Source organism: Eptatretus burgeri, chromosome 12 (genome assembly GCF_056783735.1).
Source record: "Eptatretus burgeri isolate ZD-2024b chromosome 12, Ebu_testis_v1, whole genome shotgun sequence".
NCBI classification, from domain to species: Eukaryota; Metazoa; Chordata; class Myxini; order Myxiniformes; family Myxinidae; genus Eptatretus; species Eptatretus burgeri.
In genome coordinates this window covers 27,386,842-27,411,738 of record NC_140972.1, presented here as the reverse complement: position 1 = coordinate 27,411,738, position 24,897 = coordinate 27,386,842, and the positions used below count along the sequence as shown (strand labels likewise).

General features: G+C 45.2%; 1 protein-coding gene across 1 annotated transcript; it reads right to left on the bottom strand.

The window, feature by feature from the left end:
• Positions 1–453: 453 nt before the first annotated feature.
• LOC147015299 (gap junction beta-2 protein-like) lies at positions 454–17,835 on the bottom strand. Its single transcript, XM_085849933.1, has 5 exons — positions 17,647–17,835; positions 15,576–15,842; positions 15,293–15,466; positions 8,075–8,199; positions 454–3,483 (listed from the first exon to the last, which is right to left on the bottom strand). The coding sequence occupies exons 2-5, from the start codon at positions 15,639–15,641 to the stop codon at positions 3,120–3,122; spliced, it is 729 nt and encodes a 242-aa protein (XP_085706059.1). The 5' UTR covers positions 15,642–15,842; positions 17,647–17,835; the 3' UTR covers positions 454–3,119.
• Positions 17,836–24,897: the final 7,062 nt, after the last annotated feature.

The window sequence follows — 24,897 nt, the reverse complement described above, 5'->3', positions numbered from 1 at the left end:
GAGTACCAGTGTACTGGTAATAGGGGCATTGCATCAGCGGCACAGCCATGCTCTCATTCAATGATGCTACCCGCAGCCTTGTGCTGCATATGAAGGAGGATGAGTGGGCAGGGAAATGCTGTGAAGCTCTGTGTTGGATTATTTGGGTTAAAGCTCCGCTTAAAATGATTGAAATGAACATTTTGAAAATTTCGACTTATTCCCACTTGTTTCAACATCAACGAAATGCATGTTATGAAGATATTTAAAGTTTCTTTATATAAGAAGAAAATGATTTGTAATACTGGCTACCACCGGGGGCACCATGCGATACATATTTACATAGGAATGTGGTCTTCCCCCCACCTTCAACCCCTTTCTCCAAATATGCTACCCTGACAGAAACCATAAGTGGGGTGCCCTTATGCAACATGCAAAATTGAGTTGGATTTGGTTCAGTAGTTTTTTTAAAAAAGTTTTTGAAGCATATATAAACAAACAAGTCCTGTATACAATTTCACTTTTATAGTATAGATTAATTATTAGTGTGTGTTTTAATGGATCCAAACAGCTCGTCATTGGTAGACAATGGGCAAGTAACATGGCATTTTACCTCAGGATCCCAGCATCATGGATGCAATGTGTTTTGTTGGGAACATCACGTTTGACTGAAAAATGGTTCCATGGACTCTTGAACAAGATTGTAGTTCTTTAATGTTGGAGAAAATGGCCAAAAAAATGTTCTGACTTTTTCTCACCAAATATGATATGAGTTTCCTGATTTAAATACACAAAGTCAGCGATGTCATCCTCAGAATCTTTTGATCTAAAAACAGCAATTCATTTTACACCTCCATTCATTTACCACCTCAGTTTGACCTCCACAGTGGGAGGACATTGAAAACAACAGATTGAGCTCAACCTCCTTGGCGGGAGGACGTTTGTGGAAGACCTTGAACAAGAGACATCGAAGCAGCCTTTCTGAGCATCTTGATCTACTGAGCGTTTGATCTACCGAGCATTTAGCTATTGATGAAAATTGTCCAGCCCTATCCTTCCCCCTGATTGGTGGGTGGTATCCTGTCCCCTGATTGGCTGGCAGTATCCAGGCCCCTGATTGGCTCTCCCTATCCTGTTTCCTGATTGGATGGCAGTATCCTGACCCCTGATTGGCCCTCCCTATCCTGTTTCCTGATTGGATGGCAGTATCCTGGCCCCTGATTGGTTGGCAGTATCCAGGCCCCTGATTGGCTGCCCCTATCCTGGCCCCTGATTGGCTCCCCCTATCCTGTTTCCTGATTGGATGGCAGTATCCTGACCCCTGATTGGCTGGCCCTATCCTGGCCCCTGATTGGCTGGCACTGTCGTGGAAGAACTCAATATGCACCAAGGGTCGGCACATCAAAGGAGAATCTTTATTCACATACGTCGAGGAAGAACACGGAATAGCATTCAATGAACTTCACTCACAAGGATCCCAAGTCATTCCCTTTTATACTCGAGCAAGGATGGGTGGAGGGAATAGGTGAGAGAAATACAGGATAGAAGAGAAACAATTGCCACAGCTTTAACTTTCCCATTGACTCTAAGGGGTCCAAGGGGTATAAATGGGTCTAAATCTAAAGGGTCTAAGGTCCAAAGTGCAAAAGGGGTCTTCTTGTCCAAAGGGTCTTAAAAGGTGTATAGGTCCAAAAAGTGTCTAAAAGGTCAAAGAAGGAGTATCGGTCTCAAAAGTATCTAAATGTGTATGATGGGGTCTCAGGGATGTAAAGGTCCAAGGGTGTCACTTTGACTTTGTCAGTTAAAAGCTACATGATATGGCCAGTAACCATTGGTTGTGGTATTTGTGGATAAGCATTGGTAAATGTCTATAAATGAACGATTAAAATTGACTGTTACATGTGATAAGTTAATTTTTTTGGTGTGAATCTGTGAATTGTTTCATAAACTGCTTGATGCAATGAGCTAATTTTGCTGTGGATGGCAGAATTGTACTGAAAACTGCCTGGTGGGATGAGTGAAGATGCTGGAACGTTCTCAGATGTAACTTCCAGTATGGACGAGAATCGCATTTGCTGGAAGGCATGAGATCATTCTGTGTTACTATATAAAACCGTGAGGGAAGTGTAGAGAGACGGGTGACGTGTAGTGTTTGTGTAGATGGGTGACGTGTTTCGATCATCCCCGTGCTCGATTTAACTCTGATGAGTGAATGAGGTGTTAATATCCAGAGCAGTTGTGAACACGTGGAGCCGATTATAACCGGGTTTATTAAAACTCATTAAGATTGTGTGTAGTGAAAGAATTCTTTTGAACTCTTCAATCATCCTGAACGAGCCAGCACACCAGAGAGAACAACGTGGCGTGTGTCGATCGTTGGACAGTCCTGACGGACGAGGTGAACATTCGTGAGTTGAGCCGGCAGGACAGGGACACTAGGCGGAAACAACTCAACGTGGGAATCGGCGTTGGACATTGTATGTTGTGGTGAACTTCCTCATTTGACCTTGTATCTGTTTATTTGAAATACAAGTTTCAAAAACGTTACGCTGTTGTTGTGGTAACTGTAACATCACTCAGAAGTCACAGACCCCAACTGACAAAGATCCATTTGATTGGTAGCCGAACTGTACAATCGTTCATACTCATGAAGCGCAAATATTGGGTTGCAGTCGTTAGAAAATGAGCTGGGTATGGCACTAAAAACAACGTACATACACGAAAGGGAAGGAAACCCCAAAATGTGTTCCCGAACACTTTCGTAAAACATCAACATCGTCGTTTAAAGGTGGAGCAAAGAAATTAACTCTGGAATGCAACATGGAAATAACGGGCCCAATGACCTCTTCATGACTGTTTTAAACCCTCCAATGATGTGCATCGTGATCATAAATCTGATCCTAAAAAGTTTCGTATTGATTTACCATCGGAGCTCAAAGTAGTAATGTCACAAACAGATATTTTACTTTTATACATATATACATTATATATTTACCTTTTGCTGTCACATGTGTTAAACGATATGTTACACGATTTCTCAACTTCTTCAGTTGATTTTTCAATACCGTTTTATTTCATGGCCAAATGCTGCTAATTTACACTAAATGTACTTCTTTTCCATCGTCCTTTTATCACCCATTTCATGCATCATCACCCTCTCTGTCCTTGATTTCACTGGGAGCATTTTCCACCTTCTTCAATTCTTCACACTCTTCCATATTCTTCGTTGTCATGGTCTGTTTCGTCATTTCACTTCTGCTATTTTTTTCACGACATTTCTTAAAAGAAATATACAGGAGCTCCAACAGGTTTACGAAGGCGCACATCCCCGAAACAAGAAGCATGAATCCGGAGAACGCTGTCTTTTCACTGGCCCGAGGCACAAAACAGTCGGTTCGAGAAGGGCAAGGAACCTCCGAACATTTGAGGAGTCGAGGAATAACCAGTCCAACCTTGGCGTAGATTTCCAAGTATATCACAACTGATCCGCACTCGAGTAGCAACCTGAAGATACACATCCACGGACAGAAATGATGATAAATATTGCAAAGCAACCAGAATAATAGCTCATAATTATTATATCTATTTATATATAAAATAGGGGTAATACTGTTACGAATCTGGAAGCCATTGCACACAGACGGACAGCGGTCCCTGTAGCTCAGTTATTTCGATGTGTGTGTTTACGGTTAGAATCCCCCCTTCGTCTAATGGGAATTAAATGTGTGCGCTACGAATTATTGTATAGTCAGGTTTATTACATCCTTAGCTACAACTACAACGACAACAACGGCGCGCCGTCCTTTACTCGACACGGTCGCCATTACGCACGTGCTTTTGGCTGAGGACGTGGGCGGAGCCTTCGTCGCCTCAGGTCGAAGCTCCGCTCCGAGGAGGAGCAGAGAGCGTTTCCTCCAGCCAATGAGCGGAGGGCGAGCACCACACGCACGCCGCAGCCAATCGGGAGGCCGCCACGAGTCGCCTGACAACCCACCGTCCAATCAAGAGGCCCCTCCCTCCTCAAGAGGAGGAGTGTGGTTATCTGGACCAGCGTTCGGCAGACCGTGATCGTGGCGATTGCGGCGCGGTTTGTGATTGTCGACGAGCGTTCTGCAGATGGTTGTGGTGGTGGCTGGAGCGGACTGAGACAGTGGTGGTCGTGGTTGAGCAGCCTCGTTCGTGGGCCGTGGACCGGGTCCCACCGTGGTGGTTTCAGAGTCGGTGTGGCCGCACGAAGGGGACAGGTACCCCGGCCCGGCTTGACCGAGATAGACCCACAGGGTTCGGGGTGTGTGTGTGTCCGTGTCCGTGTCCGTGTCCGTGTCCGTGTCCGTGTCCGTGTCCGTGGGCCCAGTCTGTTTTTTTTTTTTTTTTTAATACCTCGTCGAGGCTCGTGTGAGAGTTAACACACAACGCACAGCAAGTGGGACATGAGACAAGAGGGGAGGGAGTGGGAAGGACAAAACGGTGGGGAACAGATACAATAGATCTGTGGAAGGGAGAGGGATGGGGAATAGAAGATGGACATTACAGGGATTTTCAGGAAGGAAAGCAGGGAATTTGAAGGAGGTGGGCTTGGGTGGATTATCGGGGGTAGAAAAGATTGAGGATTTGGATGGGGGATGATAAGAGGTGGTGGTGAAGAGATGTTTTGAAGGCCTGGAGGGAAGAATGGGAAAGAATAGAGAGAGGGAGTTTATTCCAAAGGCGGGAAAAAAGAGGAATGAAAGAGTGAAGATGAGCAGTGATTCGTGATTTTGGTAGTTTTACCAGAAGGGGGTTGTTGGCGGACCTTGAGCGCCCTGTGGAAATGTGGTGGGGACAAATCGAAGAGAGAGCAGGGGGGGGCGAGGCTGGAGAGGAGACGGCAGAAGACAGAAAGACCACTGACCAACCTGCGGTGATTGAGTGAGAGGCCCAAAGACTCAGCTTCATTGCGGGAGATGCTGATGATCCGAAATGCCTTGGTTTCTACAGCGTGAAGCCAAGAAAGGTGGGAGGCAGAGGCACCAGCCCAGAGGGGAGAGCAGTACTCCATCAGGCTACGGACAAAAGCTTTGTCAGTGGTCAGGAGCTCAAGAGGGCCGAGGAAGGACTTAGCACGACGGAGGATTCCCAGTCGGCGCCTGGCTTTTGAGGCGAGGTTGGAAATGTGACTTTCCCAGGAAAGGTCATGGCAGATAGTGAGACCCAGAAGCTTGAAAGAAAGGACTTCTTCCAGAGGATTGTTGAGAAAGTGGATGGGGGGGTTTCTAAACGGTCCTTTCAAAGAGACATAGTGAGAGTGTGAGATTTGTCCGGATTGAAAGACATGTTCCACGTGTTGGACCACTTTGTGATTTTGTGTTAAGTTGAATTAATTGTGAAAGTGCTTTCCTTTGCTTGTGAATTGCAATTCTTTTATTTGTGGTAACTCTGCTCTGTGTCCCCCTCCCCAATTCTTATTGTTAAATGTACTTTCTCGTTTTCTGTGCTTTCCTCCATTGGCCTTGCATGGTGCGTGTTGTGAATTGGTAGGGCCGTTCGTGCCGTGTATTGTTCATTGAGACCGGCGCAGCTCTGGTAACTCTGCTCAGTTACGCCGGATCCGAGTCTGTACCTGCCACTCGGTCCGGACAGAGTCGGCCCAGGGTGTGGTTTTCCCCGGTAGTTGGACGGCGTGGGCACTTCGGTATATTGAAATTCGGCAATTGACCCTACCCCACGGTCTGCTAAGGGACCCGTGACCTTCGGACTTATCCGTGAGTCACGACCTAAATTCCGGGTGTTTGGCGGGAGACGACTCCACTGTTCCACCTCGTAGTCGTTTATCGCCACCGAACCCCGGCCCACAACAATACTTCTGGGTGCTCACCTGGTAGAATAATGATGCTAAGGAGGAAGTCAACATGGGACAGGAACAGCAAAATGTACCAATGAACCTATGTTACAGCAAATACATATTTTGGTGGGGCACCCCCCCCCCCCCATGTAAATCTCATCAAGGGGCAATGTGTGGTTTTTTTTTTTTTGTTTTTTTTTAATTTACCTAAGCCCATGTCCCCTTCCCTGGAAAGAATTTTTTTTTTTTTTTTTGCATTTTATTATTTTGATCTCGTGTTGATAAATTGGCGCAGATATAATGGGCTAAATGGCTTCCGTCTGTGTCTTATTTCCTTGTGAACCCCGAAGACACCTTGGACCATAACACCATTTAGACAGCTTAGACCCTTGACCATTAAAACAACTTGGACCTCTTTATATTACAAATAAATTTGTATAAAAGAAATGTTTGCATTATGACTGGTGTAAATCATGACAACAAAGCAAATCTGTGACTTTGATCTCTGCAACGACGTGTGGAGAGGCGAGCACAGCGAGCCGATCTGCTCGTGTGTAATAAGACAATGGGTTGGCAGAAGATCTCAATGAATTATAAAATAAAGAATATAACAGTACAAAGGTATAATTAACAAACAAATCTGTTGCCTTCTCTTGTTCAAATTTCATGAAAATTGACCTTTTCAAAAGATGGCATGTTGTTTTTGTCCATAAGGTCACAATTACATGATTCGTTTTCTTAATGGAGACAATTCTGTGCTGAAATATCATGCTTAAGCTGCCATACACCGGGCCGATTCATCCATCTGAATCCCAGGTGATTATTCAAGAGCGAGTTACAAATTAGTTTGAGGTTTGTGACGCTTCTGCATACCTCAGTATTTGTTTTCTGGCGGATTTCAAATGTATTGATTGCATATCCAAATTTTTATTTCGCTGAAGCTCAGCGAAGGTACGTCAAGGCCGTTTATTGCTGCTACATGAAATACCCTACAACCCGTTGCTGCAGAAGACTTTTTTTTTATTTTTTTTGGAATGCTGGTGCATTTTTCCATACAATCATCATGTAACTTTGTATGAAGCTCGCTTTTACCATTGCACACATTTCTTATTGAGTCAACTTGGTTGTGGGATGGCTTTGAAGGCCATAAAATACAGGTTGGTGAGTCTTTTCTTGGTGGTACGAAAGGAGGTGCACAATGCACAAGCACATCTACACTTGCTACTTGAAATGGTCCAAACAAATTTTATGAGTCTAAACAAAAAAAAAAAAACATGAAAAGGCTCCGATTGAATTGGATTCCGATGAAACAGGAATCCCAAATCAATTTTCCAGGAATTTTGAGGAAAACATTTACCTGGAAGAAACACCAGCTTGGGCTCTTTGTTTGAAAACTTTTCTTTGCTCAACCTTGAAAAATTAGGATTGCAAGATCTCAAATTTCTATCATACATGTCATGTGTCAGCTGTGTGGCACAATTGCTACCCGTGCGGCACAATAAACAACAGAGAAGATAATGATCACTAAAATATTATCCTGAACTTTGTGTTGGCTGGAACTTTCAGTAGAGTCCTTTTTCATCTCATTCACACAAGGGCCTTGGCTGATGTCCCACAACATGGTCAAGGACGGTTGTGGTCACCTGTGCCTGATTTATTTACTTCCAGTGTTTAAAATTGAATGTCGAATAGAGGGTTCCTCTTATTTATTGAGAAGATAAATCAACTCTTCCATTTGAAAAATCATGACTCGAATGGGTGTCAATTATTTGGCAATCTCGTGTGGGTAACACAAGAAAAATGGAGGTGATATCCATGTCTTTACTAAATCGCTGGTGATTCACTCGAGGAGTAAAGCCTGCCATATTTTGTGACAATCACAAGGCGATTCATGAAGGAAGCTATTCATAGTTTTAAGAGGTAGAAAGTGACAAGAGTGAGCGACTGTAGGGAAAGCTAAATCACTGATTTTTTTTTTTTTCTTTGTGAGTAGACAACAAAGGTTCCTTCAGACTTCACGAGGTGGTAACCCCTGATAATGAAGGTCAACTGGACTTCACATTTCCTCGAACCCCTAGATTTGTGACACTTGTCTCGTGAAGCTATGACCATTGGTTTAAACTCCAAACGGTGTTTATTTAACTAATGCTTCATAATCTCCTTATCATACTAAAAGTGCGTTGATGTTAGATAATGTCAAACTCATGCATGAAATATAAATACAATCCCCTCCATGAGCCTTAGATTATGTAAGAACAATAAGAAAAGGCATACTTAAAAACAACGGTGATTAAATGAGTGAAGATCAGGCCTCCTGTCAACTCTTCTGTTTGGTCCCGTGCATGCCGTGAGGCAATGTGGACCAGAATGAACAACGTTGGAGTTGACACCACAATGAACTGCGGAGTACAGAGGGTTTACATCATTAAAGCGATAAAAAAAATTTGTATATAGAAATATAGGTTCACAGACTGACTCGAAATCAGAATCAAAGGGTAATAAGGACAAAAAGACATCAAATGGAAGATTATGGGGAGCATGAGATGACAACAGGCATCACTTCTAAAAGCCTGGAGTGAAAGGGATGAGACGTATTTGGAATCGGTTACAAAAATGAGAGAATAGAGGGATGAAGGAATGGGTTGAGTATTCAGCTTGGAAGTGGGGAGGATAAAGAGTTGTGGGATTCTGGAAGAAAGTGTTTAACCTGGGTGTGTTGGGGGAGGATGGAGAATGAGAGTGGGAGTAGTGAGGCCAGCAGTGAAGCAATACAAAACAGAGTCCACCAACTGGCATGCGGTGATCGAGTAACAGACCTTGGGACTCCACCTCTTTCTGAGATATTCCAATAATACTGAGAGGCTTGGACATGATTGTATCGAGGGGAGCAAGATGAGAAGTATCTGCACAACTCCAGAGTGGGGATGCATACTCCATGATACTTCACTTTATACACTGCAATGAGCTCTGAGCTGCTCATGATGGAATTAACTCTGTGGATAATAATGACCTACATTTGTCAAAGTTGGAAGGGAATCTGGAATCAGAATAAGTAAGCCATCCACCTCCACCCCACCCTCTCAAACCTTCCGATGCATCGCACACAATAAAACCTTCATCAAAACTCCACACACTCAAACCTTCCCATGCACTCGACACACTCGAACCTTCCCACTCACACGTCACACCACACTCAGACATTTCCCCGCACCTCTCACACTGAAACCTTCCTCCTCACCTCACCCCTCCCCAAAGCTTCACCTTGCCCCCACAAAGCCCCCCATGCCAATCCTGCACCCTCCCATTGCTTCCTCCCCCCATCTCTAACTGTGTGGATCTCAAATATCCAAAATCCCCGCTCTCACCTGACAGATCTCTCGATCCAGGCCATTGCCGATAAACCAGACATCATCCGTTTAACAGAATCTTTCCTCCCACAGGATGTCCCTGACTCCTTAGTGTGAATGGTAATATTTTACATTGGTTTTATTGCTTGTTAAAATGACAATAAGGCGGTTAGACTTGTCTCTTTTCTTTACACCATGTCGTAGCCTGTGTGCTCGGTCATGTTGTTTAACCAGTACTTCTGCCTTGACATTTCAATGACGTGTGCCACTGCCCTTTTTGTTGGACAATAAATATCGCCTGCGGTATATGTCTCGATAAAAGAACACTGGAGAAAGGCCAATTTGTTGCCCGTTACAAGTAGCATCATGGACAGGATTTAGGGCAGTGACTAGAAGTAAACCAAGACGGAGGCCAGTCACACTCGGAGCCTGGAGGCCAAGCGACAATAACTAGCCCTGATGGTGATTGATGCAGCAGGTAGATCAGTTGACACAGCAGGAGGCCTGGATAAGTACACCATAAGCTGTTTATTGTCCCCAGAGAACGTAAAATACCCATCTTCACAGGATTTCCAGAGAAACCCAGGCAAGCTATTGTAGAGGAATTGATGGAGGTAGTGAAGACTACCTTCAGAACGTGGCAAGTTCCTGTCCGGGATCAAGCAGATGTCGTGTTGAACTACCTTGGAGGACAAGCCAAGAAAACAGTAAAATTTATGCTGGAACGTAGCCCAAGCAGTCATCTTGAAAGTTTTTGAGACTCTACAGAAGGTATATATGGGGATACAGAAACCGGAAGAGGCCTGCTGAAAGACTTTTATGAGAGGGCCCAGTAATTCAACGAAAATATCTGTGACTCTGGTTACGACTTGCAAGAGAGAATGCAATGTGTTGTGTGGCGAGATGAACGGCGAGTTTCAAACACAGAATTGGCCCAAAAAGAGCAATTTGTTGATTGGCTGAGGGATTCGGCTGGCCAAAGAGAGTCGAAAATGAAATTGTGCAAAATTCCCGGAATAACATTCATGGACCTGATGCAGGTAGCCGTATTGTGGTCTGAAGAAGAAGAAAGTGGTGCTAAATCTAGTCCAGGCCGGACACCATTTTGTGCACCCATTGATAGCATGGGTGCAGAAAACCGAGAAAGACTAACGATAACTCGGACATACTAAACTACGAAAGCAACTTGTACAGGAGCAGGGTGAAATAATTTATCTGCTCAAACAGGGGAATGAGGGTAGATGTTCTGTCCTCCAGACATGAACAAGGGAGGATACCATGTTTGACATGTTCAAATCCTGGGCACATCCAGAGGGACTGCCCACTTGGGACGAAGCCACAGGATTTTTTGATTAACTCTACTGTGGAGAGCCAAGCAGTATAGAATGTACCAGGTTCCGTTAAGACCGATACAGCAAATGACTTTAGGGACAGATCAATTGGAAAGTGTCCCTTCATGATGGTAGAGATCGGCGGTGTGCTGACAGATTGCTTGCTGGACACGGGGTCCCAAGTAACTACCATCAGCGAAACATTTTAAAATTTGAGCTTTAAGCTGAGATGACTTGTGCCAAGGGAGGTAACGTTTTTGCATCTGAGAGCTGCGAATGGTTTAGATATTCCCTATGTCGGTTGCCTGGAGGTTGATGTTTCTGTGTTTGGTAAGACACTCAAAAGTCAAGTTGTGTTTGTAGTTCAGGACAATCCTTTTCAAGAAAATGTTACTGTAATATTGGGTATGAATATGTGAAGCACAGTAAAGATGTCTCTTTTCAGGAGCTGACAACCTCAGCTACAAGACCAGGTATTGCTCGGCTTATAGCTGATAGAGTGAGACAGGTAGTTAAAGTAACCAGATGTGAGATCAAGTGATGAAAACAGATGAGCATTGTTGAGAGCATCCAGGGATTCTTCTACCCAAGGGATTGGGAATGCATCCTTCCTGATCATCTTATTTAGCTGACGGTAATCGCAGCAAAACGTTATGGTCCCATCTGGTTTCTGGACAATAACAGCTGAGGAAGCCCATGGGCTGTTACCCTTCTTCAAGATGCACTGTTCCTCCAGATCGAAGATGTGCTGTTTGAATTATTTTAAAGCATGTGGCGACGCTCTTTAATGTTTCTGGTTGACCGCAGCGTAGTCACCAGTGTTGATACGATGAGAAACTGTATCAGTGTTGATACGATGAGAAACTGTATCAGTTTGCCCAAGGTCATTTGCGTGCTGTGAGAAAACCCCTTTATGTTTCTCCAACAAGACGTCAAAGTTTGTCACTGCTGATCAGTCAACTCAACATCCCCGTGATTAACCTCTGGCAGGACACTATCATTGTTTTGACTGTTACTCATCTCATCAGTATTCTGTCTGGTAAGGCTTTCTTCAACATCGTGACCATAAACTTGGATGTGAACATCTATACTTTCCACCTCACCACCAGCATGCAGTCGTAAAGGTGAGTCCCCAGTTTAACATTCAAATAGGGACTACTCCTTTTTCTGCAGTGGCACAAACCTTAACCACAAACAAATTTGCATGTAAGTGACTACCTAGGGTAGGCTCAACTCCAGCCTCATAACATTTACCCCACTGACCGGTTTTACACAACCCATGAACAATGACTTCACTTTTGGGTTGGATACATACTGCGGTTTCAGGTGACAATTTTATGGACCCTATTTTTCCACTGTGGGCAAATGTGCTTGTTGATCTTACTGGTTGCTTTGATGGCAGATGTAGAAAAATGGACCCAGGACTGAAAGAGGTGTGCTCCGGTGAGGGACACCCTGCCACATCCTCGCATGCCTTTTGGTTTGTTTGGAGTTCACAGCACCATTGGAAGCAGTGGCTGTGGATTTACCTCTACTAGAATGCATGTCAGATGGGTTCGAGAATGTTCTAGTGGTAGACATGTTTGCCACATTCTGCATGGTGATGCCTACTCGACAACAGATGGCACAGACAGCGGCAGCAGTCCTGATTAAACATTGATTCTCCTACTTTGAATGTCCTGGCAGAATTCATTCAGATCAAGGGAGGAACTTTGCATCGAACACCATCGTGGATTTGTGCAAGTATTACGATGTACAGAAGAGTCATACAATCCTGCATCGCCTGGAGGGTAATGGTGACTGTGAGAGGTGGAACAGAACTATGCATGAAATGCTTAAAACCCTCTCACCTGAAAAGAAGAGACATTGGAGAGACAACCTGCCTTAACTCACACTGGCATACAAGAGCCACGTCCACTCCTCCACTGGGTACCCCCCATTTATCCGATTTTGGGCCGGGATGCGCGACTGCCGATGGACATAACACTGGGACCTGGCACCTCACTGGAATCGTCAGAAGCTGCAACCATGGATGAGTGGGTCAGTGCCCACCATGAATGGCTGAAGACAGCATGTGAGATAGCTAGGGAGCAGTCAAAGGAAGCTGGACAAGCTACAAACTGGGTTTTTGAGCATGGTCCACCATTTTAACCCTCTTCTGGTGAAACTATCTAAATCCAGATCACTGCTCATCTACACTCATTAGTTACTCTTCCTCCCCCCCCCCACCTGTGGAAACTTCCACATTCTGTTCAATCTCCTTCCCTCCAGGTCTTCAAGGCAGCTGTTCACCACCATCTCAGACCATCCCAATCCAAAACCATGATCTTTTCTACCCTCATTAACCCCTGTCCCCCCTCCCCACTACCCACCCCAATCCCTCCTCCTTCAGAATTTGCTGCTTTCCCTTCTGAGAGTTTAGTCCTGGATCTATCTTGTCCAACCTCTGCATCCTCTCCTATCCCTCATCCCCATCCCCCAACCCATTGTTTGTGCATAAGTCTGCTTCTATCTTGGCCTTCAACTCTGTTGCTGGTGTTTCTTCCCTCTTTCAACTGTTCCTTTTGTCCTGCTGTGTTCTGATCCATTAATTGTACTAATTGTCGCTCTTCCACAAGCCTCAGCTATGCATACAAAAAACAGAGCTTGAAAAGTAAGGCTGGATGCCAGACAGTAATGAAAACTCAAGAGATGGCTCTGATCATCGTTTGTAAATTTAGTGCATCCATGCATTGTTGAGTTCAAACAAGCAATCATGAATGGGTGTGTAGAAGCCAGACCAATGATGACATATTACAGAGTTGGAGTAGAAGATGATGCCTGAGGTCTGCAGCAATGATGGATTCCATCACTTTACTTATTGTAGAGAGAAGTCTGACCAATCTGTATTTGTGTGGAACAAGTTGGAACTGCTGTTGTTAATAGGGGTATTGTTTGCAACTTTCTAAGATGAAAGCAGCAGACATTCTGAGTAAGATATGCAGACGAGTAAGGGTAAGTGGAGAAGATAGGGACTGTTGACCGTTCTTGAGGATTACATTGTAATTGGTATTGGGACAAGTTGGAGAGCAGATGTCAAGATTGTCTCGGAGTTTCTCAACTTTAGTCAGCGAGAAGTCCACAGGCTGCAGAGAGCAATTTGTTTTGGGGGAAAAGAAAGGGAAATGGAGGTTTTGGGAATATTGGCCTATTTAGTAAAGACAGTGCTGATATTCAGTTTTTTCTCGAGGAGTATCCGTCGCTACTCAATACTTGAGGAGTGAAAATACAGAAGAGGAATATGTACTAGAGAGATAATGGAACAGCTGCTATCAGGTTTTGGAGGATGGTGAGAGACCTGAGAGGTTTGACTGCAGGTGAGCTTGTATTTGGGGTCTGGCTTTGTGAAGGAATGATGCACAATGGTTGTAGGCTTTGTGCAAAGGTGTTAGTTTCCCACCAGTTAGTTGGTGATTGCAAGTCACATCTCAATACTTACCAGTCATATATCTTCAATATTTGTGGCTTTACATGGATTGAAGGAGAAAGCAACAAAAAAAATCAAAGGAATGTGAATGGCAAGCCTTGACTGTCAGCAAAACAATCAATCAACGACTTTGATGTGGGTGAGTAGGCTTATTGCAGTGACGCACACAACCCCAAACAATAAATGGAATTTGAAAGCCGTCAGTGACGTGTGATGATAAAATGACACATCAGCAACAAGAAATGAGAAGGGCCTTCTAACATGAATGCTGTAAATGTAGTGGCTACCAGAAAACAACAACATATTTAGCCCCTGTTGGACTTAGTCCAAAATGGGGGTTAATGGATTTGGTCTCAATTTTCGTGTTCGTGCGTGTATCCGCAACCACATCTCGGACATGTACAGACCGATTTTATTCGTACTTAGCACAAAGACAACACATGATGGTGGCCATTTTAGTTGTAAAAATAAGAAACACCCAATGTTGAACATGTCTTCAACCATTTCTCGGACAAGCATTTACCAATATTGTTCAAACTTTGCACATGGATAAGGAATGAAGGCCTACATAAGCACGTCATTTCTTTTTGAGATCAGATCCAAGATGGTCGACTGGTGGGCATTTTGTTTCGTAAATGTGTCCCCAACCATTTCTCGCACATGCACAGTCTGATTTTGTTCAAACTTGGCACAAGCACAGTACATGGATGGCATGCACATGCCCCTCATTTTATTTTGCAATCTGATCAAAGATGGCTAACTGGTCGACTGGTGGCCATTTTAGTTGTACAAAAATATGGGTTCGCCCTTTAACTCCGTGCAACAAAATTACTAAAACAATGGGAGCTATGACATTTTACATCTTTTTTACTTGTTTGATAATTATATTTTTAGCTCGCCTGTTCGAAGAACAGAGAGCTATAGCGATACCCCTGGCGTGAGCGTCAGCGTCAGTGTGAGCGTGAAAATGTTAAAGTTTTTGGTGCAAGTTATTTCCTTTCTCATGTTTTTATCCACCACACTATTTTTTTACTGATTACAATATACAAATACATATATTGCTTTAAAATTATTTGGATCAGACTTCACTGCAATACTTTATAAAAAAATATTATTAGACTAGTCTTTTAAAAACGATAAATGTATAAACAGGCGAGCATTGGGTGGCTTTGACACCAACACTCTGGTTCATTGTACAGTCATCTGGATCTGCTTTATCAAACAAAGCTGCAAGAAGAGTTAAACAGCCTTTTCAGTTTTGCTATGTTTAAGATTCCATGTACTACCTTAGCTGGGTGAAAATGGCTACAAAATTAGAAGTGGAGAGGCCAGGGCAGAAACATTTTACCTGAATTGCCCAAAAGCGGATTGGAGACACAGGGAAGAAATAATCATAGCAGACAGTTACACATCCAGGCTGCTTTGTGTTGCACACAAACTTATCCTGCTCATCTTCAAATACTTCTTCAGCCACAACCACAAGCATGAGCAAACGGAAAATAAGAACAATTGAAAGCCAGACCTGGGGATAAAAACGCAAAATGAGAATCACACATTACAAGAGGATCGGCTCAAAACTTTGACACATTAACCCGATGAACAACAAATTTGTCGGAAATCGTTAAACTCACCTTGCCAACTGCTGTTTCGTGGTTTTGCACCTTTCCTAGAAGCTCTTGTAGGATCTCCCAGGACATTGTGGCAATTTTACAATGGCTTCTTATATCGTCTTTTACCCTTCATCAATGTTTTAACGTCTCTCAAACGTCTATTCTTCCACACCCGGTCGTCTTCAATCACTATACCATTCTCCTTCTTCCGAGCTGTTCATGCAGCCACTCTTCTTATAGCGAACCCAAACTCTCCTGCCAGTTTAACTTCCCACTCTTTTCTTTTCTCTGTCAAAATAGAGAAAAAGGTGAATTCAAGTGAGCATAATGATACGTTTTAAAATTATTTAGTCGATAAAATAAAACACTGATCATGCATATTATTCCACTTATAATGCATACAATCGTTTCAATATGTGTACTTTCTGAAGGTTCTGAAAAGATGGCCTACTAGAGGTACGCACACTCACTTCCAAGCCGTCTAGCCTGAGTTTGAATCTCAATCCAGCTCTAAACTGTCATTCCGATATTTCACAGGCAAGGTGAAATATGTGCCGTCCCTCGGACGGACGTTAAACTGGCCTTCTGTCTGCTGACATTAGTTAGTGGACGTTAAAGACCCCATGGTGTCCTTGTGAAAGAGTAGGTGAGTTATTGCTGGCACCTTGAAATTTATTCCAAATTTCTGCCCTTACTGCTGCTCGGAGAGGGCTGGAAAACTGCTCAGCATGACCCTGGTCAAAAAAAAAAACTTTTTGCAGAACCAATGCTCTTTAACACCAAGTCAGGTACATCGGGATCGGATTTCTAAAGGTGTTTTGCTAAATTTCATTTTTGATGCCATTTAATTAGGTGCAAAAACTGATTCCTTTAACTACAGACAAATGAGATTACTTTCAATTATCAGCAAGGTCAAAGAATCCATCATCACAGTTTTATATGAAATCCTTCCTTTTCTCCAAACAACCTCATCACAGATCACCAATTTCGTTTCAGACCAGGTAATTCCAACTTGGACATGCTGCTTCTACTCACCCACCAATGGATGGAGGGGATGGTAATTCGGATGCAGGGTTGTGGAGGAGGATTCAGGTGGGTACGATTGTGTGGAGGAGGGTGGATGAGTAATGGCAGACAGAAAGATATCAAGGAAATTGAAAAGGAAGGTTCTGATATTGTGTGTAACGCCGGTCTACCTCTACGATCTGGAAATGGTGTGGCACTGACAGAGAGATAACAACAGAGACTGCAGGTTTGTGAGAACAATTGGGTCAGGAATATTGCTGGAGTGAAGAGGGTGCATAGAAGGAGGATGGATGAACTGAGGGAGGACAGTGGTGTGCAGATGAGCTTGACTCCATATTGGTGAAATGCTGGCTGAGATGGGCTGGACACTTGGTGCGGATGGGAAATGAGAGAACGGCAAAGAGCGGATAGGTTGAAGGAGCAAGGCAGGAGGAAAAGAGGTAGACCGCAGGTGAGATGGGAGGAGTGTTTGAGGAGGGATATCAGTCAGTTGGGGGTGGTTGGAGAGTGGAGGGAGTTTGCTGAGGACATGAGGAAGTGGAGGAGTATCGTGGGAAAGGCAGGGAAGAAGCTTGGTGCCATTGGACCTCACTCCTCGTAAAGGGAAGAGGAGGATAAGAAGAATAATTGTCCTCATATCTATTGTGGAACAATTTAAATTATATTCCCATAATTAATTATATTGATAACTTATTGATTTATTTCTACACCCACAGACTTAATTCCACACAGTAAGCTCAATTGCAGTACCAGTATAATCAAGAAACAGCATTTATCATTGCCAGTGCCTGTTTAAACATATGTTTGTTTTCACAAACTAAAGATATATAATGTAAGCAAAGCTATTGAGGAAAAATCAAGGAATGGGTGAAATCAGGGGAAGCAAAGACAGGATTGGGAGTGTAGGTGGGAGGTAAAAGTGAGGAGATGTGGGGGAAAAGGGGGAGTGTTGGGCAAGTGGGGTGAACGAAATCAATAATTTCACATCTTGTCTTATACAACACGTATCAAGATCATTATCCCTATCTTACAGATTGATGTGTAATAGAAGAACGTCCATTCTTACCTGTTCCTGAAGAATATGCGGAAACACAGGTAAAGGTGAGGGAGGAGTTGTTCCAACAGGTGAAGAGGGCGTGGCGAGTACTGTGTGCTTGTGACGAGTTCATGATGAATTTTTTTTGTCACAGTCACTCGACTGGAGGCTATGGAACCTGTTTTTACAGTCAGAAGTTCTTCCTGTGAAGAAGACTTTCTTTGCACACATCAAGTCCAAACAGATGAAATACACATCCTGACAATATAAGTTTGTTTGACCCCCCCCCCCCCGTCTCACATCTGTTGTGGAACCAATTAATTTATATTCCATAATAATTTATTAACAACTTGTAATGTTGCTCATTCCCATGCATCGAAACACTTCAACACAGCAAGCTCGATGGTAGAATATGTGGAAATACAGGAAACATGAAGGAGCAGTCATGACAACAGTAGCTTGTTGAAGATGGTGCGGTGACCACTGTGGCCTTGTCACAAGATCCTTTCGACTTTTGTATCCTTTTATTATTCAATGTCATCACTTGGGTTCCACGTGGAACTACCATTTTGATCGACACTCAAATTCTTCCTGAAAATCTTTGTTTATTGCATGGTCGATAATAATCCTCGATTTATATATACAATTTATTTTTCCATCCTAACCTTCGCATTAAGACGAGATGATTGAACTTGACAACAAATACACAATAACGATTTGTTGTGGAGTTTCAAATACCTGATCAGACTTGGTGGTGTAATGGTGGGTGTAAGGAAGGTGTCTCCTCTTGAGTCTACGGGGAGTTGGTGGTTCAAACCGATCGAGTCATTTACCAAGGACTTTAAAAGTGGTGCACATGTTGCTTCCTTGCTTGATACTCAGCATTTAAAAAGGATATAGACTATAGAGCATGGACAAACAACGCTGGGAAGGCAACTTGGCAAACCACCCAATGTCGCCCACTTTCCAAGAAATTGCTTTGGTCGCACCATCGCTCTGTGAAGAGTATTATTCCAAAATGTGTTACACAGTACTAACAGTAGTGTCATGGAGTGAGTACAGTAGTATCATGGAGTTCGGTAATACTCCATATGTAAAGGGGTGACACGGGGGGGGGGGGGGAAATGGCCGCCCAATAAAATGTGTAGGCCTACAAAACGATACGATTAAAAACGACGATAGGGTGAAGTCATAAGCTTTTCTTCTCGAACATTTTCATAATTAACAAGAATGAAAAAGACGTCAAAATAGATCGCAGAATCTCCTTTTTCTTCATCCACAGACTTGATGATAAGTCATCGTGCTAAGCACAATAATGTCTGAGGAGGTGACATTCTCTCTCGGGTATTGCACCCGTACAATAACAAAAAAAGATTTAAATCGGATTTGAAAAAATAATATGGAATAGGCAAAGCCGAGAAGTGAACGTAGAATTCTTCTTACATTCGCTTCTTAAATATATCAAATTAAACAGTCTTTTTGCTATGAAAATATAAATATTACCTTAACATGACCTTCACAACAACAACTACACCGCCAAGAACAGGATCTCATCTGAAAAAATAAATATTACCTCAACATTACCTTCACAATCAACAACTACACCGACTAGAACAGGATCTCATCTGCAAAAATAAATATTACCTCAACATTACCTTCACAACAACAACTACACCGACTAGAACAGGATCTCATCTGAAAAAAATAAATATTACCTTCACAACAACAACTACACTGCCGAGAACAGGATCCCATCTGAAAAAAAATTCTCAACATTACCTTCACAACTACACCGCCTAGAACAGGATCTGATCGAAAAAAAAATAAATACTAGAAGCAAACGTAGAATTCTTCTTACATTCGCTTCTGACTTGACGTATAACTTGTTCACAACTGTATATGCAATTTCCGGTTACTTCGGCCTGGATTCGGGATCAGCGATCAAATAACGTAAATCACGATTAAAAATTATTTTTTGATGATGCGGGAGATATCTTCATTAAAATCAGTGGAGGAAATATACACCATGTCTGATATTTGGATCTTTCATGTCTCCGACAATGCCTTTATCTCCCGGCATGCATCATTCCCCATGACAAAAACTGGAAGCAAAATAAAAACCGGAAGCAAAAGGGTCATGGCCAACGACACGGATTCCAAATTGCCAGGGTATTGTGTTGTTGTTGTTTCCGTTTCCTATTCTCTCATGTGCACGCGTTAAGTATGAAGCTCACTACGTTAACTAATACACCACAAAAAGAGAACCAAAGTGATGACGTCACGTTGGCATGACAACGCACGGCCGAGTTAGACAAAGCTTTGTGAAGTTCGTACAGTGTTGACATTCCCGATTGTAATCACCAATCGTGGAGTCACAACTGCAGATTTTATCGTTTTCCGAAGAAACCAAGTGTTCAGCAATGATGGGTTGAACCAATAAGGTGATTTATCACTTTTATTCTTCATCTTCCTTCTCTTTCTCTTTATAATTCAGCGATGAGGTCCCCTGCCTTTCCCACGTTACTCCATTTCCCACTGTCCTCAGCCAACTCCCTCCACTCTCCCACCACCCCTACCTTATTGATATCGCTCCTCGGTATGAAAAGGTGAGATATGACCCCCGACCTTAAGACCGGTTTGTACCAACCTTAAGACCTCAACAAACCCCAAGTCCTTAACGGTCCCTCCAACAAACCCCAAGTCCTCAACGTTCCCCCCATCAAACCCCAAGTCCTCAACGTTCCCCCCAACAAACCGCAAGTCCTCAACGTTGCCCCCAACAAACACCAAGACCTCAACCTTCACCCCAACAAACGCCAAGACCTCAACCTTCCTCCCCACCAAACCCAAACTCTTCCCCCCCCCCTTTTCCTCACCAACCCCAAGTCAATGTCCCCCCCAACAAACCCCAAGTCTACAACCACCACCACCCACCAAAACCCAAGTCCTCAAACCCCACCAAAGCAAATCAATTGCATTCCACCCAACCATCCATCCATTGGGACCATACTCTGTGCAGAGCGTTGGTGCTGCCAGGCACCCTGTACAATCCTTGTAATCACGTTGTAAGAGAGGATGATCACCTGTCACTGTTATCATCTGAGCTCAAGCATTTGGACATCGGAATTGCAGCTCTCTCTGAGGTTCGGAGACCGGATTGCGGCGAGATAATGGTGGGTGGTTACACCTACTATTGGTCTGGTCGCTCTGATGGTTACCATACCCAAGGAGTTGCTGTAGCTGTGTCCAATAAGCTGACCCCAATGATAATTGAGGTAACACCGGTCAACGAGCGTATTATGAGACTAAGGATTCGTCACTCCTTAGGTGTCATTTCCCTGGTCTCTGTTTATGCTCCGACTGAGGCGAGTGATCTCACCGTGAAGGATGCATTCTACGCCACACTCGAGTCTGTGGTTGATCATGCCCCAGACGAGATACACTTCTAGTCTTGGGGGATTTCAATGCATCGACTGGAACTGATAGGGACGGTTATGAGGTGTGTGTTGGTCCCCATGGGTGAGGAACTATGAACCAGAATAGCACTAAGTTCCTTGACTTTGCAAGAAGTCATGGACTTAGGGTGGCTGGTTCATGGTTTCAGCGCCCACAAGCTCATCGCTGGACTTGGTATTCCAACGCTGGCGGTGTGGCAAAGGAGATTGACCATGTCCTCATTGACGGTCGTTGGAGGATGATCCAGAACTGCAGGGTCTACCGGAGTGCTCAGTTCCTCAATACTGACCACAGGCTTGTTGTAGCAACTCTAAAGCTGCACCTTAAATCCTGGAGAATGGTACCATCCCAGCCGAGGCTGGATGTTGCCAAGCTCAGGGATGAGAGAGTAGCTGAGGAGTTTGCGAACAGGCTGAGTGGACACTTGGGGTCTGGGTGCTTTGGGGGGTCCTGAAGAGTTGTGGAGCGCCTTCAAGACCACCGTCCTTGATGTTGCCGGTGGATGCCTTGGAGCTCACCGCAGGGCAAAGAAGAATTTTGTCCCTCAAGGGACACTGGATACCATTGACCGGAGTCGCAGGGCCAGGCTGAATGGCAGAGCTGAGCTGTTCAGGGAGCTGAGGCGTAAAACTGTACGTGCACTGAGGGTGGACAAGGAGGCCTATGTGCGAGGAATCTGTGAGGGGGTAGAGCATCACCTGTGGACAGGTGATTCTCGTCCTGCTTACAGGAGAATTCACGCATTACGTTCATCCAAGCCCATCCCTCGGAGCACTACAGTTCGAGCAGAGAGTGGTAGGCTCTTGACAGAGGAGTCTGAAGTGAAGGCCCGCTGGGCCGGTTACTTTGAGCGGTTGTACCAGGCTGATCCCCCAACTGTCGCGTTGGACGTCAAGGGTGTTACAATCCCTGTTGCTGACCCTTGAATCAACTGTGGTCCACCTACGCTTGTGGAAACACGGGCTGCGGTGAACCAGTTGAAACGGGGCAAAGCTCCAGGGATCTGTGGCATCCATGCCGAACTTCTCAAGGCTGGTGGAAATGCTGCACTCGTGTCGTTGCATGCAGTTTTGTGCTCTGCCTGGAACACAGGCATCATCCCAACTGACTGGAAGAGGGGCCTTGTTGTCCCTCTCTGGAAAGGGAAGGGTGATCGCCAAGACTGCAACAACTACCGAGGGGTGACGCTGCTCTCAGTGCCGGGCAAGGTCTTTGCTCGGATAATTCTCGATAGGGTTCGCCACCATCTGCTTGAGCACCAGCGTCCAGAGCAGTCAGGCTTTACACCAGAGGTCAACGATTGACCGTATCCTTGCACTTCGTGTCCTCACCGAACGCAGACTAGAGTTTCGGCAGGGGCTGCTTGCAGCCTATGTTGATCTCTGTAAAGCGTTCGATTCAGTGAATCGGGATGTCCTCTGGAGGATTCTTGGTCTTCGTGGGGTGCCACCAAAACTGATCGATCTGATGTCTGAACTCTACTCTGGTACTGAGAGTGCTGTGAAGTGTGGTGGTACCATCTCTGACTTATTTCCAGTTGTTACTGGAGTTCGTCAGGGATGTGTACTTGCCCCCACACTTTTCAGCACTTGTATGGACTGGATTCTAGGGAGGATGTCAGAGAGATCAAGTTGCGGTGCGTCATTTGGGAATGTCAAGATCTCGGACCTTGACTTTGCAGATGATGCAGTCATCTTTGCGGAGACTTTAGACATCCTCTTGGGGGCCCTCGAGGTGCTGAATGAGGAGTCTGAGCCTTTGGGATTACGGGTTTCTTGGGTCAAAACTAAGATCCAGGCTTTCGGTGACATCTTGGATGCTGCTGTCCTGTCTGTGTCTGTTTGTGGTGAGGATGTTGAGGTCGTGGAGAGATTCACTTACCTTGGCAGTGATATTCATGTCTCTGCTGGCTGCGAGTCAGAGGTCAATAGACGTCTGGGTCGGGCCTGGGGAGTCATGGATTCACTGGATCATGGGGTGTGGCGCTGCCGGTACCTGTGCAGGAGGACGAAAGTCCGAGTCTTCAGGTCCTTGGTACTTCCAGTCTTGCTCTATGGGTGCGAGACTTGGACTCTGACCAAGGATCTGAGACGGAGACTTAATTCCTTCGGTACCAGGTCTCTTCGGAGAATCCTTGGCTATCGCTGGTCGGATTTTGTGTCCAACGAGCGGTTGCTGAGAGAGACTCGGATGAGATTTGTTACCTGCATAGTCCGTGAGCGTCAGTTGCGGCTGTATGGACATGTGGCTCGTTTTCCTGACTCTGATCCTGCTCACCAGATTCTCTCAGCGAGGGAGTCTCATGAGTGGAGGAGGCCAGCGGGTCGACCACGTTCCTCATGGTTGCAACAGGTTGACCATCATCTCAAGGAGATGGGGATGGGCCTGGCATCTGCCTGGGGGATGGCCAGACGGAGGCCCCTGGAGTACCGGCGGAAAGTGGACGCAGCGACGTGCTGTTCTGGCACATGCTCCCATACCTGACCTGACCTGACCCCTGACCTTAAGACCTTAAGACCGGTTTGTACCAACCTTAAGACCTCAACCTTCCCCTCAACAAACCCCAAGTCCTTAACGGTCCCTCCAACAAACCCCAAGTCCTCAACGTTCCCCCCATCAAACCCCAAGTCCTCAACGTTCCCCCCAACAAACCGCAAGTCCTCAATGTTGCCCCCAACAAACACCAAGACCTCAACCTTCACCCCAACAAATGCCAAGACCTCAACCTTCCTCCCCACCAAACCCAAACTCTTCCCCCCCCTTTTCCTCACCAACCCCAAGTCAATGTCCCCCCCAACAAACCCCAAGTCTACAACCACCACCACCCACCAAAACCCAAGTCCTCAAACCCCACCAAAGCAAATCAATTGCATTCCACCCAACCATCCATCCATTGGGACCATACTCTGTGCAGAGCGTTGGTGCTGCCAGGCACCCTGTACAATCCTTGGCTCGTGGGTACAATCCTGGATGGGTCACCACTCCGACACAGGATACCAGCAAACTGGCATTCATTTTGCCGACCTCGGATGACAGGCAGAGTCAACCCCACCTGGTATTAATTCAACAACCGAGGGGGATTTGAACTCAGGATCCGAGGATCCCAAGCCAACCACCCTAACCATTACGCCAACACCAGGCATACTTGTACCAAGCTTGACTTAAATCCCTTCAGCTATTCTCAAGTTATCCCGAGAAATAAAACCGATCACGGACTGTGACCTTTGACACCACCTTCCACTCAGTTCATCTTTGCATCATACAGTATACTTATGCCAAATTGGTCAAAATTCCATCACTGTTTCACAAGTTATATTAGCACGGTGACCTCAGAAGGGCAAAAAGAAAGAATGTCCGTGATCGGGCCAAAAGAGCGGGCCAACAGGAGCCGAGCCATACCCCCCTGGAATGCCCCCCCCCCTGCGCCGCGAAGGGAGGGGAGAAGCGCCGGGGTGATAAAAGGCCAGGCTGAACACCAAGAAGTCAGTCTGGTTTCGCCGTGAAGTCTGGGAGTGGAGTCGAGCTGCAATCGTCTGCAGTCTGGGAGTGCAGCGGACTCTGTCAGCGAGTGGAAAGAGAGTCCCTCTGCTTGGTCTCTCTCTTCTTGGTCGACGGAGGTGCCAGTGGAGTGGGAGAGGAGTCGCCAGCCGGATCGCCGTTGAAGGCACGTGTGGAGTCCAGCGGAGTGCGGGCAGGGCCACCGAGGGTTGCCGAACCAGGGCCCGGCGAGTCACCACGAGGGTGACAGGTAACCAGCACGGCCTCTCATTGAACTATTAAAGACCCACGAGGTCCAGTTCTGCCCTTCCCTTTCCTGGGGTCTCT